Below are 13,290 nucleotides of genomic sequence, written 5' to 3' on the forward strand. Positions count from 1 at the left end.
AGGTTGTGAATTGTGACGGCAGAACTTGGCTTTTGCCCTTTTCTCTCTCTCTCTCTCTCTCTCTCTCTCTATTTTTGAATTTATTACAAATACAAATCACAAGTTACGAAAGAACCTACTGTTGACTCCAGCCCTATACAATTGTAACTCCATGGATGAAGCCGCTATCCTAATCTCCATATTGGCAGGCACAAAGAGAACCGAACCCTCTCCAATCACATGTTCTCCAGCAAACCCTGCATGAATTGTTCCCTTCCCAGCCATGATTAGAAATGGTGATGGTCCTGGGACGGATGGAAAGACCACTGATGCAGCCTGAGGAAGAATACAGCAATCAACTTCAAATTCATCAAAGGGTGGGAGGTATCGTTTGGTGTATGGGTTCATGGAAACTCCAACCAGAATTTCAGGAAACCCCTGCAAAATATCATTATACAGATTTTAGCGCACACAGCTCGTACACTAGCAAGTAACAAACTCTTCGGCTGGGAGATGGCTTTGACTTTCTGTTTTTATAATATCAATGACGATGGAAAAGCATTCAGCACTGATGATTTGATGCCAAAGAAAAAGCTAACCACAATATCTTAATGCACTCAGTGGGATACTTATATAGTTCAAATGCGCATGCAACTGCATATGTGCCCTTCTTTTAAAGGATTTACACAAGATCAGGGGGGTCATCAATGTGACTATGGTAAACAATTGAAATGAACTAAACTGCCCTGAAAAGTAGCAGTGACCACCTTATATTATGCTCCCCTTGGGCTATCAATTCTGGCGTTTGTAAAGAAACAAGGGTAAGCAAAAGAAAATGTCAAATGCAAGGTAAGAGACTATCATGTGTTTTATCATACATTCATCGCAGTAGACATGCACGCAAACTGAAAAGGCTAGTGGTCTGCTATGTTCACATTCTACGCTATTGACAACTTCCGGCTTGCTCAAAGATGAGACCTAATTTCTCAAGTATAAAGCTCTTGATGGTGCCTTGGTCCCTTATTCCTTGATAACTAACACTTTAGAATGTAAGAAGACACAGGTCAAGATCCACAAGAACACCAAAACAGCAGTATGACAAACTCTTCTAAAGATTAGTGCAAGTATCTAAAATTTTGTGATCTATATTATCCTGTAGAAAATTTGAATATGTTTCTATTTGATCAAAAAGCAGAAAAGTTTTATTTGGGGAAGATTTCCACTCTTATATGCCTTTAGGTTTGTCTCCTTCATTTTGAGTTTTCTGACGAATGCTCAAACATATGTACATTGATGAGGCTACTTTAATAAAAAGAAGACAAATGATGAACATCAAATCTTGGATGGCAAGAAAATATAGAAAAGACACTCATTCCAAATGAGCAAAGAGGAAGCAACATAAAAGACCTAGAGTGAATCATTGTGTTTTGAATAGGACAAAGGTATCCTTACCTGTTGGTATGTGAGCATGGAAAAAAGTTTTCGGATATCCTGGTGTTTAGAGGTAAGGCCAGCACGAACGACATTGTCCAAGGTTGCCATGCATTCAGTACATTCACCAGGGATGTATGCATTAGGTTCATTTGCCCCTAGAAAACCAGAGTTTAGTTTCACATGGTTTAGAAATGGTGATGCTATGACACCCACATCGGTGGGATATTGACCCTCCAATCTCAGCACCAACTGTTATGTATCTGTTAGCTTCCTTGTCTGATTAGGTGAAGCACAAAACAGGAAAATCAAAAGAAAGCCTAGTAAAGCAATCAACAAGGAGTAAGCACAGAAATTTCAATTAAACAGGTGATTATATAAGAGAACAGAAAACAAGGAGTAAGAACTTATATCAATCCAACAAGGTACAAGGGAGTATAAATTATAGGTGTATGCTTGTATTGATATAAGATAGCATCTGAGGAAGGAATCCTTAAGGTGCTGGTAGGAGAGGTCTAATAAGCAGAAAGGGTTTTAAGTTCCCTTCCTTTGATGTAAATACCAACTACCTCTCATTAAAACTCACCTTCTCCACACACACAAAAGTTAAATAACTTACCATCTTCTATGACTAACTTGTATATACGCATGCATGGCATGTGCCATATCATCATATGTCAGCTTTATAATATGGGTGCTCCTGGATGTCCCTTAAATATATATTCTAGGCACATTTGGGCAGTTTAATTATGTAGCTAGAAACTAGGTAGATTATGATTATAACCCAGTTGGGATATCTTTTTTTTTTAAATTACAAGTAATCCTCATCAAGCATAATCTTCTTCTGAAGTAATAGCAATTTACACAGAAAATTAAAATTCACGGAAATTATTTTAAACTACCTCCTTTTCCATATTCAGACGTGGTTTTATTTTGAATATCAGTTCAGATATTGTATCTTTGTTTGATGACATCAATTGAGTGAAGATAAACTCTAAAACTGCTTTCACTTTTTCTTCCCCCACATGTTCATTGGCACGTAAGACTTGCTCCGCATCTGCCTTCCCAATCAATTCTACAATCTCAGGGACACCACAAAGCACATCCTTGAGCTCCTGACAAATGAAATAACAATGACTAACAGACTGAATCACAATAAGACAGAAATTCAGACAGAACAATATCAGAGTAATTTTTCTGGTTTTTCCCCACTTCTATTTTTTGTTCATATTGTTTCACATAAAAGCCTGCAAATTTATAGGTTTACTACTTTGATGCCCTTCATCAAGTTATGGCTCCAAATCAAGGAATGTAATCAAAATTCACAGAGGGAAAGAAAGAGAGGAACCCATTTCACAACCATGTGATGCAAATCTGCAATCTATACTAATGATGTGGAATGAAATGGAGGGGAAATGAAAGCAAGCACCTCTCAATCATACACTTGAAGAATTCCATGGCTCTAATGATTATTAGTTTCTATTACATTCTAAAGGTACTCAAAATAAACTTCCTCTCACCCTTTAGTTAGTCTTTCTAGGAGCGAAATTCTGCAACAAATCATTTCTAATAAGGGAAGTTATCATAGACCCCAACACACACCCCACCCAAAATAAATAAATAAATAAAGGAGTGCATTACCTTGAGACCAATAAACCCATGCAGGGCCTCAAACTCTGTAAGTGCCAAGGCCATTTCAGGCTTGTGATTACCATTCATATAAATATTTGGCTGCAACTCATGCAGAGTCTCTGCCAATTCTTTATCTGGGTGAGCCTGCCTTGATAAAGCCTTTCCAACCGAAAGCACCTAAACTTGTCATAGAATCAAAGAGCTCATGTTAATGGAATTAGATTTAAGCACTCCGGGCCCCAAATCCAACAAAACAATCGTATCAACATTACTGAAATTCAAATCAAACTGAAGTATACAGTCCAAAAACCTCCTTTTTTTCTAGGGTCACAAACAAAATCAGAGAAACAAAACAAAAGCGATTACGAATGCAAATCCAGATTCAAACACAGACCTTGAACAAGAAAGGAAGATCACAGCCCCACTTGTTCAAAACCTCATTGCCGAGCACATTGGGGTTCCGAGAGATCCACGACTTGAGAGTCAAAGCCTCCCCACATTCACGGGATTCATTGACAAATGTGGGTCCAGATTCATGGGTCCGATCCAGAACTCAGCGTATCGCTTATCTGGGTCGATAATACCGGACCCAGAATTCAGAGAAAACAACCTCCCAACTAGTGAGTTTTCACCAACAATGCCCCAATCGTAGTTCTGAACTGAACACCTCAACCTCAAGAGCCTGTGGTTCTTTGAATTTGAATTGCATTCCTCCATGTGTTCATGTCTGCAGCGTTTGAGAAGACAATAAGTCCCAAAAGACCAATGATTCTGGTTCCGGGAAGAGAGAAGGAGAAGTGGTATGAGGGTTTTGTCGGTTGCATGTTACATTGTGGAGGTTTTCTGGTTTCTAGTGGGTCGGATCTGGTCCAGCTGAACGTGACATAGAGGATGACGGACAACACATCATCTCCACCGTTACAGCTGGATGTTTTTGAAGATCTTAATCTATAACGACCAACCATAAAATTTTGATCACACTGTAAAATTACAGAGGCACCAATCAAACATCAAACTTCTTTTGTGAATTCATATTCATCCCCACATCACATACTCCCATTATCAATTATTCAAATGATTTTGTTACAACCTTCTCCCATTTTTCACACTTCATCAGTCTGTTACAACAATAATCTAAATACTCTTGATAATTGTCTTTGTACTCATCCCAATAGTTTTATTAAAAAAAAAAATGATTTTATAACTTTATTTTAATTCATAAAAATTAAAAATTCAAATAAAAAAATATATTACTTCTTATATAAGCTTAATTTTAGCTTATACCATAAGTTATTTCATATTTAATAAAATATATATAATATTAATATTATTTTTCAAGACTTTGATTTAAGTTTCATACAAATTAAAAACATTTTTTTTTGGCAAATACAATCTTCTTAAAGGTCTTTCAAAACGAATATGACCTGAATCGATGGGCCTATGTTCATTTAAAACTTGGAAGGAACCAGAGCTTATCTTACAGTAGGCGTAGAGACCATTGTTAGAACAAGCAGTTACACTGTGTAGGATAACGCTGCCTTAAGTACGGACTTGGATATACCATGAAGCCTAGAACAGCCTTTAGTTGGCGCAACCCTGTCCATTTCCCCGTTGCTGGGACATCATGCCTGCCTCCAGCAGTAGCAGCAGGAGTCATTTTCAACCGCCAGAACGGTGTGATAAAAAGCAATCTCTGTCTACCATGAGTATGACCTTGTAACAGGTTCCATCATAACCTCACTTCTAAAATAATGCTAACCAAAACCATTGACTATGGAAAGAAAAAATTTCCGAGGATAGGAGTGGAAGGAGGAGGATCCATAAATACAAAATATAGGAGGATGCCAAATGAGGGGTGCAGAGCAATGTGATGAGGGGTTCACGTAACATGTTGTGCCGAGGAATGAACACTACCAAAGAAGTGCTGTGACAGACTGACATGACTGCATGTCAGTCCTTCCTTGTTAGTACACCATGTGGGATGCGTTTTGGATCTCATATATTCACTAAAAAAGGCCTCTGTCCAGATTGTCCACTTGGCAAACCAGTGCAATAATGACATTATTAATAATATCGAGAAAAGGGGGAGAATAAGGTAAGGTTTGAGTTAGACATAGCAATAGTGAACTTGGTTTATCAATTATTATCCACCCGTTGCTCCTTTTTTACGAGTTACCACATGTTTCTATGTGGAAATATTTATGTCCCATATTCCCATCTTCACTGTTTGTACTTACTTTCTAAGTTTCATCTGTATCAGTATCAGTAACGCTTTGCATAGCCAAAAAAATCTGGCAACACGCCTATTTATATAGGTGAGAGAAAGAGGTGGCAGTGGGGGGAGAAGTGAGAACGGTCCAGCCAAATCCAATCTACATGCGGACCGTGATCATACGGGTGGCTGCCGCCAAAGTATTTATGCCGCATTTTCTAAAGCAAAAGCTTTGCATACATAGAAGATCCTTTTTTTTTTTCTAGCCTTTCGGTGCTTGAATTCAATTCCTCTCCCTCTTTCTTTTCCTTTTGCCTCTTCTTTTCCTGATCACTCTTAGAATAATGGAATCTGAGTGTTTCAATTCTGCATCAATTCCCACCAGATGTTATTATCGACATTGGAGGAATCTCTAAGCTCGCACAGTAAAGGAAAAAAAAAAAAGGCAAAGCCTGCTGTTTCTTACCTTTTCTTCCAAACGTTCTATTATTGAGTTTGAATCTCCAATTTTGGTCTTGATTTCTTGCCTCTCTTCAGGCAATTTCCGCAATGGCCATTGATGTCTGTTCTGAGATCTCCAGCGTTGGGATCAGTCCCAGAATCTCGTTCTCTCATGATCTCAACCAAAACGACGTCGTGCCAATCGACCACTATCATCGCCGATTGGATGCCTCTCTTCTGGATTCCGCCTCCGATTTCGATTTCTGCATCGGTGATAGCGTCGTGCAAGAGCCTTCCACCGCCGATGAGCTTTTCTCCGATGGTAAGATCCTTCCAGTTGAAATTAAGAAGAAGCTCGTTACAATGGAGCAACTCCGGCAAGTTGAGGCCGTTCAGTCGCGTCCTCAGCGTCCTCTTCCTCCTCCTACGACGGAGACCGCCAAGAAGATGAGATTAAAAGAATTCTTATCCGTAGGTTTTGATGAAGAAGAGAAGCCTGCATCCAAGTCCTTCTGGCAGTTCAGACGAAGCAGTAGTCTCAATTGTGACACCAGTCGGAACAGGAGCTTAATTCGGTCGTTACAGTTTCTGTCGCGAAGCAATTCGACCGGTTCAGTACCGAATCCAAAACAAACAATGCTTCAGAAGGAAAATCAGAGGCAAAACTCTCAGAAGCAACCTCCTTCCAGGTCGCCATTGTCGTCTTCCACTACATATTATTCTTATCCTTCCTCTCAGAAGCCTCCGCAGAAGAAGAATTTCAGATCTTACGGCGATGGTGTACGAATTAGTCCTGTCCTGAATCTTCCACCTCCATACATTTCCAGAGCAACTGTGGGTCTGTTTGGATTTGGTTCACTATTCTGTAATGGCAAGGATAAAAAGAAGAAGAAATGATTTAAATTATGTTTTCCGTCGTGCGTGAATCTTCAAGTACAGATCTCATGGTTTCAGCTTCATGTGTATATGGCTAGTGAATTATTATGTTATCAAACTCTGTATGCCTGAAATTTCAAAGTGAGGTGAAAGTTTTCAGAAATCTCAGAAAAATGAAATGTGGTTTATCATGGTGATTATGGAGAGTGAATTCCACAGTGGATGGTAAATTTTCATGCATATCAATATGTCACAGGCCAAGGAGACAGAACAACAAGGTACCCTTCTTTCATGGCTATCCCATCCTTTATTTCTTTTCCTCTTTTCATTGTTTTTTCTTTATCTTAATAATTAAACGTGGCTGTCTTTTGTCCTTTTGAATTTTGAAGCCTTTTTTCGGTCATCTTTGCTCATACCATTATAAATATATTCGTTGATTTGGGTTCCTCTAATTTTCTTCTTTTTGTTTTTATCCTGCGACATTAAGACAAAAGAATTGGATCAAAGGAGTGGGTTTTAGGGAAAGAAGTAAATGATTATGGGGTCCCTCTTAACTTTTAGTTTCCTTGGTTTATTAAACTATTTGTCTCTCTCTTTTGCTTTTCCAACCACTCTAACGTGACCTATCTCTTGGATTCCCAATCTTTTATTACATGACACATTCTAAGAAGCTATACCTTTTATCTTCTTCTTTTTTTTTTTAAATAAATATATATAGGAATTTGGTGAAGAACCCTTTCACTTTTTAGTCATCCATAACGACTTCTTTTATTAATTGAAGAAATTTTGCCAATTGCCATGATACCTTCATTAAGATTTGACCAGTATATGAAAATTGTGTTGCACTGGTTTAAAAAAAAAAAAGGTGTGACCACTTCCCCAACAAATTGGCAAATTCAATTCATGTCAGATTTTGTGTTGGGAGAGGGATAGGGAGGGATATATGGCTATGTCCTATGTGACATGACTTGATGCGCATAGTATTCCATGTTGTAGGGTTGGGAATCTAGGGATGTGGCATGACTACATCTTCCTTTAGTTGCTTTAGTTTGACTAGTCCAAACATTTTTAAATAGTCTCCCCGTGATCATGAGGGGAATTATATCAAATCTCTCTGTTTTTCTATTTCCACTGTAATTTCAAAATCTATGATTTACTCCATCTAGCTTATTTTCACTTGTTCCCCTATGCCTTACCTTTCGCTCATATACCATATGCTTCTTCCTCACGCACAAGATTTTATTTGCAGCTGCCCACATGACCAAATCCAGCGGGTTCTCCTCTAGTTTTTCCTTCTTTTTTTTCTTCCTCTATATATAAGGTGACTCGTGTCTCTTTCGAGATTCATTTCTGAGTATTTCCAATCCAATCATGTTATTATTTTATTATCTCAATTATGCATGGTTGTGATACCTGCTTTGGGTTTTTCTCACATGAAAATGCACATGAATGGGCAGAGATGCCTGGTATTGTTTTTTTCATATTAGAATTAAAACATACACTAGAATGGTGAGAGATAAACTTAGTAGGGTAACTTTTGTTCAAATAAATTAATGGATATAAATTATTCATTCTTGAAATGGAAAAAACTAATAAGGCTATGTTTAATCCTCAAAATGTGAGAAGATAGGAGAAAAAAATAGAAAATATATATAAAAGGAAACAAAAGTAAAAATAAAAATAAAAAAAATTAAAATTAATAAATTCTTTATATATATAAATTAAATAATTTTAAAAAATATAAATTTTTAATTATATTGATTTTCTTTACTATTTTTATGGTATAATTTAATTTCTTTAATACTTTTTTTTTCTTACTAGTTTTAGGAATCTAACGTAACCTAAAAATTTGAATGATATTTCAGTGCTTAATAACAACTAAATTCAAAGTTTTTTTTGTTTTTTTTCTTAAATTTTATGTCACTCCAATAAAGGAAGAGGAATCAAATGTATATATATATATAAAGCACCGCCCCTCTCTATTTCTGAGTACAAATCAATTGGCCGAGAAGTTCCTCCTCATATTTAAACCACTAAAACATCATTAAAAACAACATCTTTCTTTTAGAGTCCTGAAACAATCTACTAATCATAATAATAAAGATAATAAAAAAATCCATAATTACAAGTATGCACTTACGTGTATATATATATATATATATTACTACTATTTTCTAATTAAAAAAAAAACAGAAAGTATGCTAACATACCACCTAACAATGTTTTAGTGATGCAAATAGTAGAAGCAAATATATACATAATTTCTATTTTTGTTTTAATTATAAAATATATGTGCTTCTAGTCCACATACTTTTTATTTTTATTTTATTTTAATTTAAAAATAGTAGTAATTTTACATTAAAAAAAAATTAAAAAAATTATATTTTGTCTTTAAAAATTATTTTTCAAAAATTTAAAATTTGAAGTAGCAAAAAAATTTTGAATTTTAAAATTTTTAAAAACTATTGTATTTTTAAAATAAACTTTTAAAAGTTTTTATAGGTTATATATAAACCCAATTTCTATCCTTAATTCTTAAAGCTAATACATGTAAAAACAAAACAGTTTTATATATTTAGTACCTTCTTGTTGGAAAAGAAAATAAAACATATTAAGAAAAATAAATTTTAAATAATGAATAGATAATCAATCATTTTTCATCGTTACCCACTTACATTTCTTTTTTCGATAAAACATATTAAGAAAAATAAAAATAAGTTTTCAATAATGAATAGATAATCTATCCTATCATCTTGTTGAGGAAGCTCAATTCATACGTGTAAAGAGGAGTTAATGGTCTAATTTTCGTGAAGAAAATCCAGTCCATATTCTGGGTTCTCTTGACCGGGAGTAGGTAAAATAGAGAGGAAGCATCCTCGAGTCAGCATTCAATGTCAGACCGTGTCAAGATTTCAGTTCATTCTTTATCTCAACATTTCGTTTTAGCCAGAAATTGGCGGCATGGCACGGGAGGATAGATGGGCCACACATAGGGCCCTTATCTCATACTTTTTAAGCACGTTTTTGTCATTGGAGAAGGATGACTTCAAGGCCACACATACTGCCGTAGTGCGCGTGTGGCATGGACCAGCACCACCAGCATTCAAAGTTCTGTAAAATCAAATTATCCATTACCTCCAATAGAAAGACTCGCTTTTCAATCCAGAGAAATTTTTTTTCTTAATTATAATTATTACCTACTAGTAAGTCTAGGAAAGGAAATCCCTAAGATTCTATTTCAAAATTTCTGAAAGAAAATGTAAATAATCATCTACAACTGGAAGGCCACCAAGCAGTTTCCCCTGTTCCTCTTTTAGGACTAAAGAGGCATAGCAGAACAAGAAGTAAATTGTCTGAAAGCCTCAGTCCCCAGATGAACAAATTCAACCCCAGAAAATAGATTGACGAACCAAGTTGAAAGTTTTTATAATACAGTAGTATCTGAAATACAATATACACAGACTGAGATTGTCAAGAACCAAAAATAAGTAATATCCATCTCAATTCAGTTTCCATGTTTTCTGCTAGTCTCATTAATGGTTAAATCAGAACAACCCGGAAATATTTAAGGCAACGTCTTTAGAAATGGAACTGTATTCAATATGCAAAATGTGGGCAACATACAAAAAATCATGCTAGATGATGGCTTTATGGCATCCAACAAATTCAACAATCAATACATACAGAGAAATTCCACTGTGACTGTACCAAAGGCCAAGTCAATATAACAAGGCAAAGAATATGGGTGTTTCTCCCCCATCTGTAGGCGAGCTCTAGATTTGTTAGTAGAAGCAATGAAGCATGTCAATGATAAGAGGCCAATTTTATTGCAGTGCAGGTTAGAGTTGGCCCAAACAAGAAGCAACAGAAACTAGAAAGAAATGGGTATAACTTGCTAACTCCAACAAGCCACATCAAGCTCCAAAAGATGGACATCCAGAAACAGCCATTGTACTCATCTTTAGCTGAACAAAGCATATGAATAATGAGAGAAAAACAGAGAGATATGCTATAGCATGACCAAACTCTAGAACAATTTCCCTCAAAACCTTTGTCCCTCCCCAATCTCACTCTCTCGACTCTCAACTAATTTCAGCATCCTAGAGTATGCATTCTTAATCATGGCATTTCTGCATACTGAACACGAACAAATGAAATTCATGGAACTGAAGATCAAAATTTGGAATTCATTGATATGAACAAATGGTAAGAAGCATAGTCAGAAAAATTGACTACAAAGAACAAAGCATCTTCTTCCATCCAACAACATCGACCCATCTTTTCTTTATGAATTTTTATTGCAACAAAGGAAAAAAGAAATATGAATCATGATCTAACTAAACAAGTTCAAAGAAACTCAACTAAGGGAAATTCAACACTTTATCAAAATTCCCAATTCATAAAGATGGTGATGTGCTATACTTCTAACTAGAGTCATAATTTACCAGCCGTCAGCGAACAAGAACCTTTAAACTTCTAAAAACCAGCTCCTGCCATGTATTTACTATCTCTGCCAGAAAAAAAGTATATGTATTGTCAGGGGTAAGATAATCTCCAACTTAATCATCCTGAACCAGCGAGAAATGGCAGGAAAGGAACAAAGTTGAAATAAGAGCAAAAGGAAATCGAACAATATCGCATACCTTTCCGGTTTCAGGAAAGTCGGGAACTTTGTATGAATCTGGTGTAACTTCGGTCAACCACAAGCCTGGGAAAAGCGTCTGCAGAAAAAGAAAAGTAAAGATCTAAGCAACATCGAGATCCAATACATATAACAAACAAGAACTAATAGTACTGATACAAAATTCAATTCAAAGTCGTGAAACTGATTTCACATTTGCCAAGAAAATGAGAGGAATAAACCAAATTAAAACTTTGAATCTCAGATTCCCGCAACTTGAAAACAGGAACCTCCATTCAAATTGGGGTGGGTTTTTCGTTTTCGTTATCTAAAGCCCAAACGAGAATTTGAAAGACAAGGTTGAAAATTTTATTCTCACAAGCCAAAAACCTTGAGATAAACGAAAGCAATTTGATACTCACATCCAATTGCTTCTGCACATTCTTTGCCCTCTTCTTCGGCCTCCTCGCGGGCCTGTGTCCCGTTATGGCCATAAAATCCTCCTCAATCTCTTGCCGAGAAAGTGAAACCGAGAACTTTGCCCTCTCTTTCTTCTCACCTCTTCTAGGCGCCGACACATCAGTCCTCGACGGCGAAGTACCAGGCTTTCGCCTCTCGATCGTCAAACTCTTCCCTCCTCCACCACTCGGCGACGGAGCCTTACACGCAGCTCTCCTTGTCCTGAGATTCCATGGCCTCGAGGAGTCCTCCTCTTCCCCGTCCTTGAAAATAGCCACCTTCATCTTGTCGGCGGCTGCTTGAAGATCGAACATCAGCTTCGCCCTCACCGCTTCGATTCCGTCGTCGCCGTCGATCTCATCCCCCTTTCCTTTCCCCCCAATCGGCGACGACCGCGTCGGCGACTCCTCCAAACTCTCCGAACAAGTCAGAGATCTACGTTTCTCCGACTCGGATTCTCGCCTACCCCTAACCAAATCCGAAGATCTGCCATCATCGGCGGCCACTTCGCCATTGGAATTCACTTTCATGCACCTTAGGAACCTCTGATTTCCCCACTTCAAGCTCGGCATCGCGAAATTGTGGAGAGGTTTCGATCTTTCCGGACCCATCGTCTTCAACTCGCTTACTCTCTCGCCCTCAGAACCTGTAATCACCATTGAACAGAAAACACAATCTCGGGATCAAATCTTCAATAAAATCTCGCAAAAATTTTACGGACTTTGAGAGAAAATCTAAACAGAGTTTGTTTTATTTTTCTTCTCTGTGGAATCACCGGGAAAATAAAGTTTATATACTACAATGAGGAGAGGAGAGGGCGGTTTTAACGTTCGTTTTTCTCACGGGACTTGCTTCTATACTACACCATCGTGCGCACTGCGCACCCCACCTCCTCACCACCGTTGATTAGTAAGGCCATTCCTCTTTACAGCCCTTGATTTTTTAAAAAATTTTCCCATTTCATGTGTGTTCTTGGCCTTGATAAAAATGAAAATCGAATTCAAGTTAGACTCTCATTTTGACACAACTAATCGATCCATTTTATGAGTTCCTTCACATTATTTTATTTTTATAATTATAATTTAAATCTTTCCCATATACTATTAAGATAACAAAGTCATAAGATTCAAAATTTAGCTTCAAATTGAATTAATAATTTACAAAAATATCATATCATAATTACTAATAAAACGAGCAATATTTTAAAATTTTAATATTAAATTTTTTAAAGTAAAAACAAATTAATAACATTCACAAATATCATGATATAATAGGTATTAGCACAACCAAATTTTTTTTAGCAAATATTAGAAAATTTAATGAGCGAAGTTCCAATGCATTTTCGAATTTTGATTCGTTATAATATATAAAAATGCATAATATTTTAAAAAATTACAATACATGTCATCAATACCATGGAAAACCATTTTTAAGAATATATGATTTTTTTAAAAAAACTATGCATAGAGAGCATATTTTTTTTACATACTTTAAAGAAAATATTTTGATCATATTCCAATAAACAAAAAAATTTAACAATTACATGTCATTAAGCTTAAATTTATTAGCAATACATAGTAATGATGTTTGGTTCATTAGAAAATATAACTCTAGATTACTATTTAGGTGAATTGAACTG

The 13,290-nt window shown here is 36.3% G+C and overlaps 2 protein-coding genes and 1 pseudogene across 4 annotated transcripts; 1 reads left to right on the forward strand and 2 right to left on the reverse strand.

The window, feature by feature from the left end:
* Nucleotides 1-49: 49 nt before the first annotated feature.
* LOC100254383 (mannose-6-phosphate isomerase 1-like) lies at nt 50-4,099 on the reverse strand (annotated as a pseudogene).
* Nucleotides 4,100-5,276: 1,177 nt separating this feature from the next.
* On the forward strand, nt 5,277-6,734 carry LOC104877974 (uncharacterized). The gene has a single exon (XM_010647627.3). It carries the CDS (start codon nt 5,804-5,806, stop codon nt 6,590-6,592), a length of 789 nt encoding a protein of 262 aa, XP_010645929.1. The 5' UTR covers nt 5,277-5,803; the 3' UTR covers nt 6,593-6,734.
* A 2,506-nt stretch (nt 6,735-9,240) lies between these two features.
* On the reverse strand, nt 9,241-12,474 carry LOC100244117 (uncharacterized). 3 transcript variants are annotated; one of them, XR_784909.3, is made up of 4 exons: nt 11,615-12,473; nt 11,215-11,292; nt 11,017-11,081; nt 9,241-9,682 (listed from the first exon to the last, which is right to left on the reverse strand). XR_784909.3 is itself a non-coding variant. In XM_002279448.5 (3 exons), the coding sequence occupies exons 1-3, from the start codon at nt 12,308-12,310 to the stop codon at nt 11,076-11,078; spliced, it is 780 nt and encodes a 259-aa protein (XP_002279484.2). In that variant the 5' UTR covers nt 12,311-12,474; the 3' UTR covers nt 10,739-11,075. The 3 variants fall into 3 exon arrangements, 1 of the variants encoding a protein (XP_002279484.2); XR_784904.3 differs by lacking the exon at nt 9,241-9,682 and adding an exon at nt 10,182-10,536 and having other exon boundaries at nt 11,615-12,474; XM_002279448.5 differs by lacking the exon at nt 9,241-9,682 and having other exon boundaries at nt 10,739-11,081; nt 11,615-12,474.
* Nucleotides 12,475-13,290: the final 816 nt, after the last annotated feature.

Source organism: Vitis vinifera, chromosome 1, assembly GCF_030704535.1.
Source record: "Vitis vinifera cultivar Pinot Noir 40024 chromosome 1, ASM3070453v1".
Lineage (NCBI taxonomy): Eukaryota > Viridiplantae > Streptophyta > Magnoliopsida > Vitales > Vitaceae > Vitis > Vitis vinifera.